Source organism: Musca domestica, unplaced genomic scaffold (assembly GCF_030504385.1).
Source record: "Musca domestica strain aabys unplaced genomic scaffold, Musca_domestica.polishedcontigs.V.1.1 56, whole genome shotgun sequence".
NCBI classification, from domain to species: Eukaryota; Metazoa; Arthropoda; class Insecta; order Diptera; family Muscidae; genus Musca; species Musca domestica.
The window spans coordinates 479,755-502,439 of NW_026712356.1; the positions used below are offsets into that span (position 1 = coordinate 479,755).

General features: G+C 36.0%; 4 protein-coding genes across 4 annotated transcripts; 1 reads left to right on the forward strand and 3 right to left on the reverse strand.

Moving 5' to 3' along the window:
- Window positions 1-322: 322 nt before the first annotated feature.
- LOC101889669 (uncharacterized) lies at window positions 323-1,078 on the forward strand. Its single transcript, XM_059128603.1, has one exon. It carries the CDS (start codon window positions 323-325, stop codon window positions 1,076-1,078), a length of 756 nt encoding a protein of 251 aa, XP_058984586.1.
- A 5,367-nt stretch (window positions 1,079-6,445) lies between these two features.
- On the reverse strand, window positions 6,446-7,186 carry LOC101890113 (uncharacterized). The gene has a single exon (XM_005190076.3). The coding sequence runs from the start codon at window positions 7,184-7,186 to the stop codon at window positions 6,446-6,448; it is 741 nt and encodes a 246-aa protein (XP_005190133.2).
- Window positions 7,187-15,457: 8,271 nt separating this feature from the next.
- Window positions 15,458-16,153, reverse strand: LOC101890276 (uncharacterized). Its single transcript, XM_005190077.3, has one exon. It carries the CDS (start codon window positions 16,151-16,153, stop codon window positions 15,458-15,460), a length of 696 nt encoding a protein of 231 aa, XP_005190134.2.
- A 5,247-nt stretch (window positions 16,154-21,400) lies between these two features.
- On the reverse strand, window positions 21,401-22,111 carry LOC131805445 (uncharacterized). The gene has a single exon (XM_059128604.1). It carries the CDS (start codon window positions 22,094-22,096, stop codon window positions 21,401-21,403), a length of 696 nt encoding a protein of 231 aa, XP_058984587.1. The 5' UTR covers window positions 22,097-22,111.
- Between the last annotated feature and the right edge of the window lie 574 nt (window positions 22,112-22,685).

The following is a 22,685-nucleotide window of genomic DNA, read 5'->3' on the forward strand; positions in this document are numbered from 1 at the left end:
TACATTCTAACATTAGGATTTCAAGCCAACAAATATAAACGACTATACAGAGTTACAGTGATTAGAATTCAAAAAGATATAAAATATATCTCGACTACCAACAATTTGATCTATTTTATATTTTAATTCGTTAATTTATGCATTTTTTTGCAGAAAACTAACTTCCGATTCCGAGCTCAAGCAAATAATAATAAATGTTCAAGCTAGTTTTTTTTCTAATATATTCGTAATTTGCTTTATAAAAGATAATTCAATTTAAAACTGTATCATTAACAATCGAACGTTTCATCAACCAAAGAGTAAACTAGAGAAATAGAAGAAGATGCGTGCCTTTATTGTTTTGTGTCTAGTGGCTGTTGCCTGTGCCGATAAATTGGGTTACAATTATCAACCAGTTGGTCACTCCTCCTCCGGATTATCTTTCACACCAGGTGGTGCTGCCTCCAATGCTGCTCCCAGCTACAGCTCCGGATCATCTTTCACACCAAGTGGTTCTGCCTCCAATTTTGGTCCCAGTTATGATGGCGGTGTTGGATCTTTCCAAGGTCAACCTTCATTTACCTCACCAGCTCAAGTCGCCCCTCAAGCTGAACTTGAAAAGGAATTCTACACCTACACAGCTAATGATGCTGATTTCAATGAACCCGCCAGCTCTGACCAATATGCCAACAGTTTGAAGAAAGGTCTCCGTGTTGTCTTTATCAAGGGCCCTGAAAACAATGGTTTGGAAGATGCTGCCTTGGCTTTGGCTAAACAAGCTGGTCAACAAGAAACCGCCATCTATGTTCTCAACAAGCAAGCCGATATCGGTGATTTGGCCAACAAACTTAACAACCTTAACACAGGCAACAACAACAAACCCGAGGTTCACTTCGTCAAATACCGTACTCCTGAAGATGCTGCCAACGCTCAACGTGCTATCCAAGGTCAATACGATTCTTTGGGTGGACCATCTCACAGCATCAATGGCGGTGTTGCTCCAGTCCTTAACTTTGCTTCCCAAGCTCCCGCCGCTGCTGCTCCCGCTGCTTCTGCTCCTGGTGCTAGCTACTTGCCCGCTTCTATCTTCCGCCACTAAGAATTAATGGTTGTAATTGCATATCCTATTGGCTGATACGTTAAGTTATGACTTTTGTTGTTTGTAAATTTGTAGGTTAATAAAGTGTTGATAGTATTTTATTTTAATCAATTTGTTATTTAATTATGCCCTCAGTCATACTATGGGGTCAATTCATTTGTAACTCCTTGAAATAATAATTTATCACCATAAGATACTACGTTGACCATATCCGTCCGTGTGGGAAAATCGCTATATCCTCCACCATAGTATGGTGTGTATATTAAGTTTGTCATTCCGTTTGTAACACCTCGAAGCATGCATTTTAGAACCAACAAAGTACATATATTCTTGATCATCATAAAATTCTATGTCGATGTCCGTCCGTCTATCCGTCTAGGGAAATAACTCTAGCTTCCGAACGAAATAAAGTAGGTTGATAAAATTTTACACAAATGTATACTATGTGCGCAGGAATTTTGGTATTGAAAATGGGCCAGGTAGGTGCACGTTTTGGTATAGCCCCCATGTAATGACACCTCTCTATTTTCGGTATTTTGATGATTTTATCGGCATTATTCAACGGAATTGTTTCAAACTTGGTATTTAAAATTCGTAATGGATACTACAGCCTATGTCAGAAAATTGTCTGTGCAGGTCCACGTCTTCGTATAGCGGTACTTCTAATTTACGGTATTTTGATGATTTTAGCGACACTATTCACCGGAATTGTTTCAAATTTGGGGTTTGAAGTTCGTAATGGACATTACAGCCTATGACACAAAATTGTCATATAACGGTACCTCCCGATATTGTGTGTTTTGATGATTTTAGCGACATTATTAACCTGATTTCTTTTTTCAAATTTCGTATTTGAATATTGTAATGGCCTATGACAAATGTCCATTTCTTCGTAAAAACTGCTATGTTCAGTATTTTTAAAATTATAAAAGAATTTTTAACGGATTTTATTTATTTATTTATTTTAAAACTTTCCAAATTCATTCCAAATTGTGGAGGGTATTTCAAATTCGTCCTGGCCGAACTTACTGCTTTTTTACTTGTTTAGTTGTCATAACAAATGCCAAGCGTAGTGGAAACGGGATTCTTTTTAAGTTGAGCGGCATTTCTGCTACTATTAGAAGGACTCGAGGTAGCAATACAACTGAACCTATATGAATAGTAATAATCGTAGCCTCAATTAAATTGCAGTGTTTCTATACCCTACAACACTATGTGTTGGGGGTATTAAAAGTTTGATTGGGCCAAAATACACCTCCAAATATTGGTTTCCCACATAGGAAGGTATATATGGATCTTCCTATCTCGGCGAGTTGAGTCAATCTAGCTATGTATATCCCTCTGTCCATGTTAATTTGTAATCACTCTACAGGTCGCAATTATGACCCGATCTTTACGAAATTTAGAATGGAGGTGGGGTTAGGGCCAGAATAGAGCCCTATTGCTTTTGGAGATGATCGAAACAAAAACAGAAAAATTTCCTGATTTTAAAGTTACTCTAGAGGTCGCAATTATAGACCAAATTACGCTGAAGTTATCATGGAGCTAGAGCTTGGGGCTAGGCAGAAGTCTTCCAATTTTGATGGTCATCGGCTAATATTTAGTGGGTGAAATAGACCATAACATTTGTGTTAGATAAAAGTCAGATTTTCCATTAAATCGCTATTATTTTTAATCCCGGCGAAATCACAAATAAACGAACAGGTTAATTCTGACCGTTACGTAGATGCCGATAGTAAATATATCGGATATATATTGCGAAATATATACAATGTGTATATACAATGGAAGGGGATGTTAGCTAGAATGCTTATATCTCAGGAATGGCCAGACCGATTTTGTCAAATTCAGAATGCCCTCTTGGCGTAAGAGTATAAAATCTAAAAAAATCGCAAAAAAAGATTATATACATATTGCAATTATCGTCTGATCCTCACGAAAATTTTCAAAGATGTCCGTAATTAATTTAGGGGTTGAAGTGGCCAACAACAAAAACGTTCCTTATTTGCAAAATAGGTTTTGACATAAGGGGGCTTCTACCATATTGTAGTGTTGTAGGGTATCATATCAAAAAGAGTTAAATATCTCAACAATTATAAATGTCGTATAATATGTACCAGATTTCATATTTGGTCCAATTTTTTCATATATTAAAATGGTTATCACAAGTATATCAGTTGCTTTCAGGCTTTTTTTTGGAAAAATCTTTTTGTTATTTGACAAAGAATAGCTGAATACAGCTATTTAATTATACCCTCCACCTTGGAAAGGAGGGTATATTAACTTTGTCATTCCGTTTGTAACATCCTTAAATATTCGTCGTAGACCCCATAAAGTATATATATTCATAATCAGCATAAAATTCTAAGTCGATTTAAGGATGTCCGTCTGTCTGTCCGTCTGTCTGTTGAAATCACGATACAGCCCACATTATTTGACGTAGAGCGCCAAAATTAAGCAGAGCTATTGGTATTGTGTCTAGGATGGTTGGTATTGAAAATGAGATATATCGGTCCACGTTCTGGTATAGTCCCCATATAACGGTACCTCCCGATATTCGGTATTTTGATGATTTATGCCACATTTTTTCACGGATTTGTCTGAAAATTGGTATTTGTAGGTAATAACGGGTCCCTGTACGTGTGGCAAAACATTGCATGTATAGGTCCACGTTTTGGTATAGCTCCCATATAATGGTACCTCCCGATGTTCGATATTTTGATTATTTTTGCCACATTTTTTTAACTTTTTATTAATAATAATAATAATAATAATAATAATAATAATAATAATAATAATAATAATAATAATAATAATAATAATAATAATAATAATACTAATAATATGGTAGAGTGTATTAAAATTATTTGATTATGTATTTAAATTGCGATTGCATATGCATTATAAAATAGGAAATGTTCAGTATGGAAATATATTATTGTTGTATATTCCAACAACGCCACATCATTTTATAACCGTTTCATTGCTTCTATCGTACAGAAGCAATAAAAAATGAAATGTTATGGTACAATTTGTTGTTATTCTTTTTATTTCAGTGTTGAGCACTGGTTTCGGTTTTTTTATGAACCAGACCTACCACATATTTTTTGACATTATGTTGGCAATACCCTCCACAATACTACGATGCGGGCCTTTAAGGCTTTATACTTTTTTTTGAAGATGGAACAACATATACTCATATTTCACTTCGATGAGATGAGAATCATATATCATTTATGTATGTCAGTGCCGTTGTAAACGATGTAGAACCTTCGACAAATTCGAGCAAAGCCTTCGCGCATGTAATTTGTGGTACAACTGCCGAAACATTCGAAATGTCTAATAATCACATAAAAAATGTGTTGGAATATCCGACATCGGGAGGAAATTGTTCTGTTACAAGAGTATCACTCTTAACGAAAACGTAATACCGATTGGGTTAAAATTATCAAAATTGTGAATATAGAAAATCACTTGAAATTCAAATATTTTATTTGAAATTAATTTAATATGATATTCATTAAAATCGAACTATTGAAACATTTTAAAATTCCGATATGCAGAATATTTAATTTGAAATTCAGAATTGTGTAATTAATATTGAGAAAATAAATTATAAAGATAGCCACAAATACAATTCAATCAGGAAAATTAGAAACTAGGCAGAAACGTACGCAATACGAAAACACTGTGCGATTCAATGATTGTAGGAAAGTAAACCCAGCCGATTATCAAATTAGACCTAAAAATAGAAGACACATATCGACATTTTGAAAGTTTACATTGCAGAGTAAAGAACATAAAGGGACAAAGATGCCACCTCTTCGACATTTGAAATTGTATTAAAATTTCTAGGAAATGTAAAATTTTAGCCAATATTACAGATAACAATATCAGGATTATATGGTCAACATCTTAACCCTCAAACCTTTTATACCCTACCTCATATAGTTGTCTTTATGTATTTGATTTGTAACATGGAGAAGGAGGTAAGATAGATCTAAGTTACTTTTGAGGATCTTCATAGAATAATTTTCTGAGTCGATTTATGCATGTCAGTCTGTCCGTCCATCCGTTCATTTATTTTTGTGAACAAAATGCCGGACATTTTGTATTTTTAGTGCCGACCATGGATCGGTATCCGGAGATTTTGGTGGCCATTGTGAGCAGGAAATAAAGCGAGAAACCTCATTTTATAAGCATTCTTGGGTGGCGCGTGCTGGGTGTGATGGTGCTGAATCCTGTTGGAATGTCCAAGGTCTGCGGCCAAAATGTATGCGTGCCCAAGCCTTTAATACAACCTTCAGAATATTTATAATATTCGGAATTTATTCTGACGCCAGGGTTGATTAAAACGAGCGGATAGCGACCATGGGCTGTTATGGCGGCCCACATTTTCATCATAGCCGGCGCTTGAGTTTTGGTGGCCAACCGAAGGTGCACGTTTTCAGCTGACCTCTTTGGCAAGTAAGCACGATCACTTTTTTTGTTTATAACTGTTTACACTTTCGGCCAAGCGAACTGTTTTACTTTTCGAACCATATCTGCTGATGTGCTGTTTTCTTCCATCCACTTCCTTGACGTCGGGCTACGCTACCAGTATCACGGTAACGAGCGATGGTACGAAACACAAAAAATGAATGCTGGAGCGCTCTAATGGTGGCCACTTGTGGATTTTCAGCCAAATATAAAGAAATTACGCTTAAATTCCATCACGAATAACTTTTTTTCTCGAAAATTCTCATCAAAATGCTTTTGTTCGCTTGTAAACAATATAATGAATAATTGTAACAGCTGTCGGACGAGTGGCTTAGAAATGACAGCAGGCTGAATGACATTATTTCAAAAGCGAAAGCCTACTAAATGATTGGACCAAAGGGGACTTCCAAATTATTATACTGTTGGGTATCACATATTCGACCCCGCATCGATTCAGAGTTAGTTTCCAAATTTTGACTTCTCTAAAGCCATGATACGCATTCAAATATGGTTCATAGTTGGTATGATCTACTTCACATAAATTCCAAATATAAACTTTTCTTGCTACGGGAGCTCTACTTAATACGAATAGTGGTGTAGGGTATCGTCGGACGCGCCCGACTTTTGATCTTTCCTTACAGTTTTTTGTGGAAATTCAAAATTAATTTTAATGTAGGTCTAAGTTTAAGAACTATCTCGCAAAGATATTTGTTCAAATAACAGTAATACCAAATGAACATAAGAATTCCCATGGCGAACTTTATAAAAGAAGACTATGGAAGGATTATAAAGACAAGAAAAGAGTTCGATTTTATAAACAATAACAATTTTATTTAACTGAAGTAACAAAATAAACAATCAAATGACTCCTAGGGTCATAATATTTACTCAGTGACGGAATATAGAAGCAGGCAAATAGCTAGCACCAGGAGCAGAAGCAGCGGGAGCAGCAGCAACAGGAGCTTGGGATGCAAAGTTGATGACTGGGGCAACACCACCGTTGAAGTTGTGAGAAGGACCACCCAAGGAATCGTATTGGCTTTGGATAGCACGTTGGGCATTGGCAGCATCTTCAGGAGTACGGTATTTGACGAAATGAACTTCGGGTTTGTTGTTGTTGCCGGTGTTGAGGTTGTTAAGTTTGTTGGCCAAATCACCGAGATCGGCTTGTTTGTTAAGAACATAGATGGCGGTTTGCTGTTGGGCAGCTTGTTTGGCCAAAGCCAAGGCAGCATCTTCCAAACCATTGTTTTCTGGACCCTTGATGAATACAACACGGAGACCCTTCTTTAAAGCATTGGCATATTGCTCAGAGCTGGCAGGTTCATTGAAATCAGCATCATTGGCAGAAAATGTGTAGAATTCTTTTTCCAATTCAGCTTGAGGGGCGAATGAGGGAGCTCCGCTGGAACCTGCACCTTCGAAAAGACCAACACCACCATCGTAACCGGGAGCTACATTGGAGCCAACACCACTTGGTGCAAAGGATGATCCGGAGGTATAACTGGGAGCCGCTGCACCAGGAGTAAAGGATAATCCAGAGGAGGAGTGACCAACTGGTTGATAGTTGTAGCCCAATTTATCGGCACAGGCAACGGCCACCAAACACAAAACAATGAAGGCACGCATTGTTGTTACGGTTATTTGCTGCAGATTAGCTTTTGTTTTGAAATGAATAAATTGTTCGTTGAGGTATGTCTGACTCTATGCAGTGGTGGTAGGTGTTTTTATATGTTGACAATTTTCAAAGATGTATTTTGAAGATAATACCCGCAGATTATGAAGTGACAATAAAAAATTTTAAATATTTAGTGTTTTGTGGTAAACAACAAGTATTGGTGTTGTTGCAAATCACGGTCAAACAAGGGTTTTCCAAGACCTTCTAGCATATGAATTGCAGTTTATCAGTTATGGAGAAATGTTTTATAGTTCGCTTAATTTGCATTTCAGTGTTAATAAAGACAATAAAACTTTGCTATATTTAGCAAAAGTGATAAACCTACAAAATATTTTTATTGTAGTTGTTTGTTTTTCAAATGAAAAAAAAAAAAAAACAACAAATTCCTAAACTAAATTCATAATTTTTGGACCATTATATTTTCAATATCGAAAGTGGAAGTAGATTGCGCACTCTTTTTAACAAGTAAGCAAAGGCTATATTCGTGCGGGGCCGACCATGTGATACCCTACAACACTACAATATGTCAGAAGCCCCCTTTTGTCCAAATCTATTTTGGCAGATTTGGCTTTTGAAATTATGTCATGGAGCACTGCCCAGATATTACCCTTAGTATTTTGACCAGGGAAATTTGCCCAATATTTACGCAGTCCGTCGTGCTGTTAATTTTTGTGGTCCATTTTACGGCTAACTATAATCCAATGGTCATCCAAAATGCGAGAATACTTCCCTGTGCTTAACTATCTTCTTAGGCGTGTCGATTGGCTTCAATTGTGTGATCAGGATTTTTTTCTGCTTTTGGTTCATTTGAACCACAAAATAGTTTGCTATCATCTCCAAAAGCAAGACGCCCTTCTGTATCTCCAAGATACAGACTCATCTATATGATTTGCTTATCTACGATATTTGGCAATATTCGTTAAACGAAATCAGCATAAACAAGTAAGCAAAGGCTACAGTCGAGCGGGGCCGACCGTTGAATACCCTACAACACTATAATAAACGATACAGTTTATATAGGCGAGATACTCGAAAGAATTCCACAAGATATTGTGACAAATAATAAAAGAAAATCATCAGGTTTCGTTCTCTAATTTTCGGATAATAGCAACATAAACTAATTTGCTCATTTCCAATTTATTGGTAGATGTTGCACATAAATGGTCTTCCTAGATCTGGAACCAATATTTCCCAAAGACCTATAATCTCTAAGAAGTGGCAAAAGATTGACATTTATTATTGGTTTTTGACTGAAACGCATCTATATGAGATACAGACATTTGACTATATTCGTTAACGAAATAGTCAGAAGTGCGTCTTTCCTGTATTTGTGAATTCTCCAAAAAGTCACTGGAATGGACATTTCGGTAACCCACATAATTACGACCTACTGACAATTTTGCAGTTTTTTGGTCCATTTCAACCCCTAAATATATGGCGATCATCTCCAAAAAGAATAGGCTTTTATTCTGACCCTCATCTTATCTCCATGCAAAATTTCGTAAGGATCGGGCCATAAATGCGATCTGTATATGATATCCTGATATCCTAACTACTTAGTTTTGTTAGCTGTAGAAATATTACCAAATGTTTAATTCAAAATGAAAATATGCCAAAAATATGACAAAACGGAAAAATATGAGAAAATTTTACAAAATCAATATTTTCATCTTTAGAGAGATATTTTTATGCGATATTTTAGACGTTTTATGTTTCCTGCCAAGAGGCCATTCTGAATTAATGAGAACTGTCGAAATCAGTTCAGCCGTTCTCGACATATAAGAGATTTTTCAAGCATATCTTCTTTGATAAACATATATATCGCATATATTTTGCTATATATCCGTTTTGTTGGATGTTAACATCAATGTAAAGATCAGAAGTAACTTTGACATGGCTTTGTGATTTCGCTGGGATTAAAAATATTCGCGGTTTAATGAAAAATTTTGAATTTTTTCAACAAAAAAGATATGGTCTATTTTACCCGCTAAATATTATCCGATGACCACCCAAATGGGTAGGCTTCTTGCCAGCCCTAAACTCTAGCTACATGCGAAATTCCGTCGATTGGTCCATAATTGCGACCTGTAGAGCAAGTGCAAAGTCAGGAATTTTTTCAGTTTTTGGTCCATTTCAACCCCTAAATATTATGCGATCATCACCAAAAGAAATAGGGTTCTATTCTGACCCTAGCTCCACCTCCATTTTAATTTTCGTGAAGATCGGACCATAATTGCGACCTGTAGAGTGATTACAAATTAACATGGACAGACGGACAGACGGACGGACGGACATACATAGCTAGATCGACTCCGCTCGCCGAGATAGGAAGATCCATATATACTTTCCTATGTGGGAAATCAATATTTCGTGGTGTTACATAATTTTTGTCCCAATCAAACTTATAATACCCCCAACACATAGTGTTGTAGGGTATAAAAAGTCAGAAGTTCGCCTATTGCGTATTTTGGATATCGCCTGTATGTAATATTGGTATTTTTTCACACAAAAGTAGTTGTCCATTCTACCCGCAGTCCTAAATTCTAACTTCATGCAAGATTTCCTGTCCTTTGGTTTCTATTTGTGTCCTTTATAACGGCTGCAAAATCAGGAACATTTTTAGTTGCTGGTCCATTTCAAACCCTAAATATATTGCTGACATGTTTGGAAACAATAGACCTAGCCTTCTGAGCCTAACCTACCTTTGTGAAATATTTTGTGAGGACGGGACAATAATTGCAATCTGTATATAATAACCCCAACCTGTGTTGTAAAATGAAAAAATTTACAAAATTTGTCCAAATCGCTCCAGCCATTCTTGATATAAAATCATTTTAGCTAACATCCGCTTCCTTTGTATATATGTATTGTACATATTTCGCTATATATATCCGATATTTTTGCTATCGGCATCTACGTAACGGTCAGAATTGACCTGTTCGTCTATTTGTGATTTCGGCGGCATAAAAAATATTCGCGGTTTAATGGAAGATTTGACTTTTATTTATCACAAATGTTATGGTCTATTTCACCCACTAAATATTACCCGGTGACCATGAAAATTTGAAGGCTTCTGCCCAGCCTTAAGCTCTAGCCCCATGCTAACTTCCGCTTCGATTGGTCTATAACTGTGGCCTGTAAAGCAACTGCAAAATCAAGAAATTTTTCAGTATTTGGTCTAAATATTATGCGATCATCTCCAAAAGAAACAAGGTTATATTCTGACCTTAACCCCACCTACATTCTAAATTTCGTGAAGATCGGGCCACAATTGCGACCTGTAGAGTAATTACAAATTAACATGGACAGACGGACGGACATACATAGCTAGATCGACTCAGCTCGGCGAGATAGGAAGATCCATATATACTTTCCTATGTGGGAAACCATTATTTCGAGGTGTTACAACTTTTTTTCCCAATCAAACTTATAATACCCCCAACACATAGTTTTGTAGGGTATAATTACATATAGAAATCTTTTACGGGAATTTTTTAAATATTTCCAACCTAAAATGGACTTTAAATTAAAATTCTCAATAAATATGATGGGGCTATGCTAAACCTTTACAAGTTAACCTTCAGTAGCTTCCATCATACCATCTCACAGTGGGTTCAGCTCCTCAAAAACGAAGACTAAGTCAAGGAGGCATTCTATCGCTTTGAAATATTATAAAGACATTTATATTGCTCCTGATATGTTGTTATCAAAAATGGAAAATAGTGGTCTACGTTTTGGTATGGCCACCATATAGCGTTACTTACTGATTTTCGGTATTTTAAATCTTTTGATCACAGTTTGAAACTAAATCATGTGTAAGTTGACATTTAGAGTTCTGAGTAGATATAATATCTTCATTTTTATACCCTCCACCATAGTATGGAGGGTACATTACGTTCAGTTAACACCTCGAAATATACATTTTAGACCCCACAAAGTATATATATTCTTGATCAGCATAAAATTCTATATCGTTTTAATGATGTCCGTCTGTCTGTTGAGATTACGATACATCCCATATTATTTGACATAGAGCTTAAAAATTTGGCAGAACAATTTTTATTGTGTCTAGGATGTTTGGTATTGAAAATGATATATATCGGTCCAAATATTGGTATAGCCGCCATAAACGGTACCTCCCGGTATTCGGTATTTTGATGATTTTTGCCACATTTTTTCACGGACTTGTGTAAAAATTTGTATTTTTAGGTCATAATTTCGCTCCGGTGGTGAAAAATTGTATGTATAGGTCTACTTTTGTGTATTGTCCCATATAACGTTACCTTCGGATATTCGGCTTTTTGATGATTTTTGCCACATTTTTTCACAGATTTGTCTACAAATTTGTATTTGTAGGTCCTAATGGGTTCTAGCTCCGGTGACGAAACATTGTATGCATAGGTTCAAGTTTTTGTATAGCCCCCATATAACGGTACCTTCCGATGTTCTCTGTTTTGAAGATTTTTGCCACATTTTTTCACGGATTTGTCTAATAATTTGTATTTTTTGTTCATAATTGGTTCTACCTCCATTGGCAGAACATGGAATATTTTTATTTATATTTAGGTCCACGGTATTCGGTATTTTGATAATCCTAGTCACATTTACTTACGAAAATATTTCAAATTTAGTATTTAAAAAAATTTGGTAGATAACAATCCATAAAGTATAAAATTGTATATAAAGGTTCCCGTGTTAGTATGACGCCCATATAACAAGCCCACCCACTTTATGCATTTTTAACAGCATTATCCAAACGGTCTTACTGGTCTTTGCAGTTTAAATTGGAACTCAATTGAATTCAGATAATTTTATAAAAAAAAAAATTTTCTTTATCCAATAATGGAGGGTGCCAAATGTTCGGCCCGGCCGAACTTAGTGTTTTTTACTTGTTGTGATTTCTCCCTTTTGTGCATCGTATTAAACAGAGTTTTGAAATTTTATTGAGGTATAGAAATTTCGCATATAGTCTAGGAAAGTACGCATTAAAATCTTTATTTTTTTTAAAGTACATTCCTTTCTAATCATACATATCCACATTTTTTTCAAAAAAAACCAGTAAGGAAAGCTCAAAAGTCGGGCGGGGCCGACTATATGATACCCTACACCACTATGCATATTTAGTAGAGCTCTCGTAAAAAGGTTTATACAGGGCATTTCAGAGCTCTATGAGATATTTGGTACAAAATCAAAATCTATCTAATTCTATCGTGCATTTTACGAACTATAGCTATATCTGAACCGGGTTTCTCCAAATTTGACGTATTAGCTTCTAGACTGGTGATTTGGGCTGATATTGACCATTTAGTGCACATTTAACCCGAAATCGGATGAAGATATGTATGAGAGCTATATCCAAATCTGAACCGATTTCGATAAATTTTAAAACAGCTATTCCTGTGCTCCATCTAATACCTGGTACCAAATATCACGGTTGTAGAGTGAATATTACGAATGTATGGGACTAAAACTCTAAATCGGATGAAACATATATATGGTTGCTATATCTATATCTGAACCGATTTTCATTAAATTTTATATACTTGCTTCTAGGCTGAATTTGGTCCGATGTACTAAAATTCAGTCCATTTGGACTTATATTGGCCATTTGGTGCACAATTAATCCGAAATCGGATGAAGATATATATGGGAGCTATATCCAAATCTGAACCGATTTCGATAAAATTTAAAACAGCTATTCCTGTGCTCCATCTAATACCTGGTACCAAATATCACGGTTGTGGAGTGCATAGTAGGAATGTGAGGGACTTAAAGATCAAATCGGATGAAAGATATATATGGGAGCTATAGCTATATCTGAACCGATTTTCTCCAAATTTGATATACTGGCTTCTAGGCCGAACTCGGTTGGGTGTGCCAAAATTCAGGCAATTTGGACTGATAGTGAACATTTGGTGCACATTTAACCCGAAATCGGATGAAGATATATATGGGAGCTATAGCTGTTTCTGAACCGATTTTCTCCAAATTTGTTGTATTTGCTTTAAGGCTAATCTCGGTCACATGTGCCAAAATTCGGGCCATTTGGGCTGATATTGGCCATTTGGTGGTCAATTAACCCGAAATCGGATGAAGATATATATGGGAGCTATATCCAAATCTGAACCGATTTCGATAAAATTTAAAACAGCTATTTCTGTGCTCCATCTAATACCTGGTACCAAATATCACGGTTGTGGAGTGCATAGTAGGAATGTGAGGGACTTAAAGATCAAATCGGATGAAAGATATATATGGGAGCTATAGCTATATCTGAACCGATTTCCTCCAAATTTGATATACTTGCTTCTAGGCCGAACTCGGTTGGGTGTGCCACAATTCAGGTAATTTGGACTGATAGTGGATATTTGGTGCACATTTAACACGAAATCGGATGAAGATATATATGGGAGCTATATCTAAATTTGATCCGATTCTCACCAATTTCAATAGGGTTCGTCCTTGGGCCAAAAAAGTATTGTTTGGAAAATTTCATCTCAATCGGATAATAAATGCGACCTGCATTTTGTTCACAAGAATACATGGACAGACGGACGGACGGACGGACAGACGGACTGACATGCATAAATCGACTCAGAAAGTGATTCTATGAAGGTTCTCAAAAGTAACTATGGGTCTATCTCGTTTCCTTCTCCATGTTACAAACAAATGCACAAAGACATAATACCCTTACCACTATGTGGTGTAGGGTATAATCACTAACCGTAACATAATAGCGTCTTTTTATACCTTCCATGATAATTTGGATGGCACAATAAAATGATCATTCTGTATGTAAATCATCGAAGTTATGTATATATGTAAGTCAATTTAGGCATTCCCAGCCTTCCGTCTGCTTTAATCACGCTAGCATAGGAAACAACTTGTGATAGGAAGCTGAGATTTAGGTTCTAAGATAGGAAATGTAGATCCATGATTTTGCTATATAACATTTTAGCCACAGTTTCTAAAGGAAGTATTTAGAATTAGGTATTTAACTTACGAAATGGTTCCACATTTTGGATATTCAGTATCTCAATAAAAAGTTACAAAAGTGTTGAAGATGGAGGATCTTATCCCTCTATTTTACTTTGCGATTTAAACGTTAAAACGTCTATACATGTGTCTTTTATTTCTACCTCTGCTTTGGTATTCTTCTGGTGCCCATACAGCAAAATATCTCCATAATTTCAAGCGAATAATGCATCTTCTTTCTCGATTTTTGTTAATGCAAAAAGGTCCATTTGGTGCACGCTTGAGGATAAGGATGTTCAATGTTGGAAGACACTATATTCCAAAAATAAATATTTTCCAAGAAATCTCAATCCAAACACATCAAAAAATGTGGAAGAGTGAAAAATTTACTGTTTTTCTTCCATTTAAACTCCTAAAAATTTTGCGAACATCTTTAAAAAAATATTCTTGAGTTAATGCCTAGAAACTAACATTATTGTCTTATACCTATAGATTCTACCTATTTTGCTATATATCCGATATCAGCATCCACTTTATGACCGCTACATGAGTGTCATTTTCATAGGTATTAAAAATATTCGTTTACGTTTAACCATTACGAACCTCAAATTTTTACTTTTGAAGAACTTATAGAAGGTATTGTGAAATAAGGGTAGAGAAAGCCATGAACTTATATAGAAACATGTCTACCAGAGAATGTAGTGTCCATTAACAAATTTAACTATCAACCTTTAACCAATTCTGTTTGAAAATGAGGCGAAAATCTTCAAAATACTGAATATAAAGGCCATAGGGAAAACCCCCTACCTGTGGTGGTAGTGACTTCAACAAATACAAATACAAACAAATACAAAATTCCAAATATGAATATCTAACAAACTCTTTAATATGCCTAATATTTGGAGGTACCTATAGAAAACATGTACAAAAAGAATAATGACCAAACACCAAATTTGAAGCTATCCCTTTGGGAAATGTGGCTTCAATCAATGGTACCGAATATCAGAACCGATATACCTCATTTGGAATCCCATAAAATTCCAGAATAATATGAATACGGTAAAAATTGTGAAGTGAAAAGCCACTTGTAATTCTAAATTCATGGTATATGAATCCCAGAGTAGTGAATTAAAAAATTTAAACAAAACTATTTATAAATCAAATTTAACAAAACATGTAACAATTTTATTTTTCTAACAACAACAATATATTATCTTAACTTAAATCTATCCCTAATCCTCATTTTATTAGTGACGGAAGACGGATGCAGGTAAGTAGCTAGCACCAGGAGCAGAAGCAGCGGGAGCAGCAGCCACGGGAGCTTGGGAAGCAAAGTTAAGGACAGGAGCAACACCACCATTGAAGTTATGGGAAGGACCTCCCAAAGAGTCGTATTGACCTTGGATTGCACGTTGGGCATTGGCAGCATCTTCCGGTGTGCGGTATTTGACAAAGTGAACTTCGGGTTTGTTGTTGTTGCCAGTGTTGAGGTTGTTAAGTTTGTTAGCCAAATCGGCAAGGTCAGCTTGCTTGTTGAGAACATAGATGGCGGTTTCTTGTTGGGCAGCTTGTTTGGCCAAAGCCAAGGCAGCTTCTTCCAAACCATTGCTTTCGGGGCCCTTGATGAAAACTACACGCAGACCTTGTTTCACAGCATTGGCCAATTGCTCGGAGCTGGCGGGTTCATTGAAATCAGCATCATCGGCCGAAAATGTATAGAATTCCTTTTCTAATTCTGCTTGAGGGGCGAAAGATGGTGCTGCACTAGAACCTGCGCCTTCGAAAGGGCCAACACCACCATCATAGCTGGGAGCTACATTTGAGCCAGCAGCACCAGGAGTAAACGATAATCCGGAGGAAGAGTGACCAACTGGTTGATAATTGTATCCCAATTTATCGGCACAGGCAACAGCCACCAAGCACAAGACAACGAAGGCACGCATTGTTGTTAGAATTGTTTCCTGTAGATTTTGATTTAAACGGAAGAAGTGTTCGTAGTGTTATGATTGCTTCTTTGCAGTGGTAGGCGTTTTTATATTTTCTATAATCTGCGCGACACAATCTAGATAATAGCAGCGGATTTAGAAATTAGCAACAAAGGTGTATAATATTTATATATTTCACTATGCTAAACAACAACACAGGTGTTGGAATGCTGCATATTTCTTAGTTTTGGAATTAAGAAAATATAGATGACAATGAGCAGTAGCTTAATTCTAGCGGCGTATATCAAGTTCAATAGTTAGGTGGGGGAAACATAAAAACAACGTCATTGTATTAAGATTGACATTCCATTCATACAATGATTAGCCTCCAACAATGAATTTTAAAAGTGATACCAATTTGATACTTCATACTATACAACGGTACATAGTAAGAATAGACAACAGGTGGAATTTACTTCTTACTAGGTATTGAGAACAACAGCATTCCATTTACAAAGTTTATAGAGTGCATTTCTTTGGTTCATGGACGACATTTAAGCCCCTAAAACAACCAGTGTACACTACAGAACAGGTAAAAATAAGTAAGCAAATGCCATAGTCGTGCGGGGCCGACCATGTGATACCCTACAACACTAGAATATATTGGAAAACCTCCTTGTGTCAAAACCCATTTTACTTAATTTTTATACCCTACAACACTATGTGTTGGGGGTATTATAAGTTTGATTGGGCCAACAATTATGTAACACCACGAAATATTGGTTTCCCACATAGGAAAGTATATATGGATCTTCCTAGCTCGTCGAGCTGAGTCGATCTAGCCATATATGTCCGTCCGTCCGTCTGTCCCATGTAATAATATTTAGTGGGTGAAATAGGTCACAACATTTGTGTTAAATAAAAGTCGAATTTTCCATTAAACCGCGAATATTTTTAATCCCGGCGAAATCACAAATAGACGAACAGGTCAATTCTGACCGTTACGTAGATGCCGATAGTAAATATATCGGTTATATATGGCGAAATATATACCATGTGTATATACCAAGGAAGGGGATGTTAGTTAGAATGCTTATATCTCAAGAATGGCTGGAGCGATTTTGACAAATTTTGTCAATTCAGAATGCCCTCTTGACATAAATGTATAAAATCTAAAAAAATCGCAGAAAAATATGCCAATAATGATGTTAATTTAGATTTTGTAGTATTTTGTGACATTTTTTTTTATATTTTCATATTTTTTATCGCATGCGATTTTTCAATTTGACTCATAATATTTTGAACAACACAGATTGGGGATATAATATAAGTATTGCAAATATCGTCCGATTCTTACAAAAATTTTCACAAGGGTAGGGTTGGACTCAGAAGGGCTAGGCCTATTGTTTTAAAAGATGTCCTATTGTTTTCAAAGATGCGTTGAAATGGACCAACAACTAAAAATGTTCCTGATTTTGCAGCCGTTATAAAGGTCACAAATAGAAATCAGAGGATACGAAATCTCGCATAAAGTTAGAGTTTAGGACAGCGGGTACAATGGACAACTAATTTTGTGTGCAAAAATACCTGCATTACTTACAGGCGATATCCGAAATACACAAAAGGCGAACTTCTGGCTTTTTTATGCTGATTTTGTTGACGAATATCGCCAAAAATCGTAGACAAGCAAATCATATAGATGAGTCTAAATCTGGAGATACAGAGGGGCCTCTAGCTTTTGGAGCAAAATATTTGGGGGTCCAAATTAACCAAAAACAGAAATGTTTTTCCGATCACACAATTTAAGCCAATCGACACGTCTGTGAAGAGAGTTAAGAACAGGGAAGAATTCTAGCATTTTGGATGACTATTGGATTATATTTAGCTGTAAAATGGACTACGAAAACTAACAGCCCGACGGAGTGCAGAAATATTGGGCAAAGGTCCCTAGTCAAAATCCTAGTTTCAAAAGCGAAATCTTCCAATATGGATTTGGACATATGGGGCCTTCTAACATATTGTAGTGTTGTAGGGTATAACATAGTCGGCCCCGCACGACTATAGCCTTTGCTTACTTGTTTTTCTTTTAAATAATGTCAGACAATCCTGCACAAATATTGGCTTTGGTTTTTGACCATGGAATTTGGCCTATATTTACCCTTCTCTGTCGTGCTGATTGGTATCCAAGCAATTTCACATAAAAACCAAATTCCAAAATGCTAGACTACTGCCCTGTCGTTAACTCTCATGATTTTTTTCCATTTTGACTTACTTTTTTTCTAATGTACATTCGTAGTGTTTTTTATATTTTATTTTTGAATTCGGATATTAATACCAATTTATTTAATTGACTTGATTTCTTGAGAACTAAAATTGATGGCGAGTTACATTGGAGTGTGATAGCGAAACGGAGTAGATGATATCGAAATAATTTAACGCAATCACGCCAAAGTTAAAAGATAATTACTTTTTCAAAATCCCTAAAAAATCACAAAAGAGAAATCTCATTGCAAAAATTCTCAAATTGGGAATTATCGAAAAAAATTTCAATGGAATTGAATTTTAAAATAATTTAAACAAACAAAAATGACCGAAAAAGACTAATGGGGCTCATTTCAAAGCGTCGACCTACTTCTTTCATGTGACAATAATCCGTCCAATGACAGCTCAAAATGCAAAATTTTTTGGGCGTACAGTCGGTAAAATACCAAATATAAAGGGTGCAAAATAGTAGAGGGAATGGGACTTTTAGTAAGAAAAGGATTTATATCCTTCCAGAAATTCTTCCCGAACATTCAAGATACCTTAAATCGCTTTTGCAGGTCATGATATCGATCATATATAACCATCGTATGATTTAAGCTATTTTTGGGGTCTTCGCCACTTTCTTCTATTTTTGGCCCTTAATTGGCATCTTTGTTTCTAAGGGGGTAGGGCCCATATTGGTCTTCACCACATTCATCAATTGATTTGGCTAAAAAATTGTATTTATACTATCCTGGGGTAAGGAACCATCATACAGATAATTGCCACATAGAAATTTATTTAAGTAAAGTACAATCAGTAAAATAGTAGAGCGAATGGGACTTTTAGTAAGAAAAGGATTTATATCCTTCCAAAAATTCGTCCCAACATTCAAGATACCTTAAATCGCTTTTGCAGGTCTTGATATTGATCATAACTCACGGATAAGGGTACAACCCGATTTCATATTTATATAACCGTCTATGATTTAAGCTATTTTTTGGGTCTTGACTACTTTTTTCATTTTTTGGCCCTTATTTAGCATTTTTGTTTCTAAGGGGGTGGAGAACCTCTTCGCATAAAATTTCCGGAGTAGGGCCCATATTGGTCTTGACCACCTTCATCAATTGATTTGGCTAAAATTTTTTTTTATCCAACCTTCTGGTAGGGAACCATCATACAGATAATTGGCACATAGGAATTTATTTAAGTAAAGTCCCCACATTGGAGTATCCCCAAGTCCACTTTCACATCTAATGTGTGGTCAGAAAAGAAAATTTTGTATTCTAATTTGTAACCCCCAAGAGAATATTGGTTGGGAAAGTAGATTTGGGATGCACATTTATATGAAATAAATTGTGAAAACATGAACAAATTATAAATATGAGAAAGTAGCACAGGACGGAATATTTGTTGAATCGTCATTGAATTATACTATGATGAAAAATATGGACTTTATGGGGTCTCCAAGTTACAATTTAAATGACAATGACATGGGTGTAAAATAGTAATTATATTTGACTATTCTGAAATCAGCCTGCCCTCAATTATGAGGTGGATAAAACTATTTTTACTTCTTTAAATCACGTGAATTTTTTTTTCAGTTTGACATGCTATATTGTTCTGCTATATTTTTGATTTGGCCTCTATTTGTCATCTTGGATTATAAGGGGTAGAAGAAAGTTTTCAATGTAGGTCGATATTTCGCAGTAGTGCCCATATAAAGGTACTTCCTGATTCTACCATATTTCAAAGGATTTAGCTAAAAATGTGTATTTGGGGGGTTGTGAAAATCTTACACAAAAATTTCAATATATCTACAAATTTTAGAATTTTCTCCATGTAATAGTACCCTCTCAAGTCCAACTTTTGGCGGACAAAAAGACCGACATGGTTAGGGGGACTTATGAGGACTCTAATGCACAATCTGAGGTGTTAATGGGTTTAAAAAAGTAGTTAACTTTGGCTATTCTTAAATCATTCAGCCCTCAATTATGAGGTGTACAAAATACAATAAATTCCAAATTACTGCTCATTTGACTAAAAATTAAAAATTAATCGACCAGTACGTGAACACTTATATCAGTCATATCTGTGAATAATTATGCTTTGACAAATATGCATAATAGACAAAAACTACGGGCCGTCAACGCGGACCGGGCCAGCTAGTAATGTATAAAATCGGAAAAACGCAAACAAATTTGCAACATATATGTGTATAATTTAATTTAGAAGTGCCAAATATCGCGACGTAGCATATCCAATAGTGAATTCATATCGCCTGAGATCCTCTAACGCTAAAACATTGATTCAATTGGAAATGCTATCTCAAATCTTCAAAATACTTGAAATCTACAGGCAGAGTTATATTGGGGCTATGCCTAATGGGGATCCAATATTACACAATTATTGCCGGAAAATATTGAAAATGATGAGTGTGTTTACATCTGTGAATTCTGTGACTGTGAATTCAGTCGCTATGGCAATATGCAAATAATTGGAAAGGATTATGTTATTACATTTTGAACCGATTTTAGTTTTATTCAATTTTTTATTTGTCATTTCCTTCTAAAGTAAAGTTTTCACAAGAAACATGCCTCAGTCATGACATTACATATTATAGCAACAAGCCATTTTCTCAGAATGCATTTTATAGAGTCTATATGATTTTATGTCTTTGAGACAGATGAACATAGTTTATTAAACTTTAAATTATACCCTCTTGGTTCCAAATAATATTTTGTGGTGTTACAATTTGATATCTTAATAATATACCCCATCCGGTTTAGCTGTACTGAACTAATCGTACCCTCATCCAAGAGGTAGACAAAGCTACCCAAGCACATATCCTTTAATAATGGAAAGCCATTTTCAATTCTAACATTCTTCGTATTCCCAACGTAATATTGAAAAGGGAAACAAAACACTTTTTAAATCAAATTTAACAAAACATGTAACAATTTTATTTTTCTAACAACAAAATATTATCTTAACTTAAAAATATCCCTAATACTCATCCTATTAGTGACGGAAGACGGATGCAGGCAAGTAGCTAGCACCAGGAGCAGAAGCAGCGGGAGCAGCAGCCACGGGAGCTTGGGAAGCAAAGTTAAGGACAGGAGCAACACCACCATTAAAGTTATGGGAAGGACCTCCCAACGAGTCGTATTGACCTTGAATAGCACGTTGGGCATTGGCGGCATCTTCCGGTGTGCGGTATTTGACAAAGTGAACTTCGGGTTTGTTGTTGTTGCCAGTGTTGAGGTTGTTAAGTTTGTTGGCCAAATCGGCGAGGTCAGCTTGTTTGTTGAGAACATAGATGGCGGTTTCTTGTTGGGCAGCTTGTTTGGCCAAAGCCAAGGCAGCTTCTTCCAAACCATTGCTTTCGGGGCCCTTGATGAAAACTACACGCAGACCTTGTTTCACAGCATTGGCCAATTGCTCGGAGCTGGCGGGTTCATTGAAATCAGCATCATCGGCCGAAAATGTATAGAATTCCTTTTCTAATTCTGCTTGAGGGGCGAAAGATGGTGCTGCACTAGAACCTGCGCCTTCGAAAGGGCCAACACCACCATCATAGCTGGGAGCTACATTTGAGCCAGCAGCACCAGGAGTAAACGATAATCCTGAGGAAGAGTGACCAACTGGTTGATAATTGTATCCCAATTTATCGGCACAGGCAACGGCCACCAAGCACAAGACAACGAAGGCACGCATTGTTGTTATAATTGTTTCCTGTAGATTTTGATTTAAACGGAAGAAGTGTTCGTAGTGTTATGATTGATTCTTTGCAGTGGTAGGCGTTTTTATATTTTCTATAATCTGCGCGACACAATCTAGATAATAGCAGCGGATTAAGAAATTAGCAACAAAGGTATATTATATTTATATATTTCCCTATGCTAAACAACAACACAGGTGTTGGAATGCTGCATATTTCTTAGTTTTAATATTTAGAAAATAAAGATGGCAATGGGCATTAGCTTAATTCGAGCTCTACAGTTCTACTTTAATAATTAGCTGGGGGAAACTTTAGAATAACGTCATTGTATTAAAATGGACATTCCGTTTATGCAATGACTAGCCTCTAACAATGGATTTTGAGATCATATGGTTGAGACACTGGTCTGGTCAAAAACCAATACCTCCCTTTTCTAATACTCTATAACAGAACAAAAAGTGTTGCAGATCTATGGAAGTTTTGCGAACGTAGGAACGAAATAACAACGTCCGATCTTTGAATAGAATATAGGAAACGAAAATTAATATTTGGAATTATGTTAAAACTATTAAGGAAAGACTAAAG

What these genes read in the sequence shown, in the direction of transcription:
- LOC101889669 (XM_059128603.1), top strand. Translation starts at nt 323, where the DNA reads ATGCGTGCCTTTATTGTTTTGTGTCTAGTGGCTGTTGCCTGTGCCGAT.
- LOC101890113 (XM_005190076.3), bottom strand. Translation starts at nt 7,186, where the DNA reads ATGCGTGCCTTCATTGTTTTGTGTTTGGTGGCCGTTGCCTGTGCCGAT.
- LOC101890276 (XM_005190077.3), bottom strand. Translation starts at nt 16,153, where the DNA reads ATGCGTGCCTTCGTTGTCTTGTGCTTGGTGGCTGTTGCCTGTGCCGAT.
- LOC131805445 (XM_059128604.1), bottom strand. Translation starts at nt 22,096, where the DNA reads ATGCGTGCCTTCGTTGTCTTGTGCTTGGTGGCCGTTGCCTGTGCCGAT.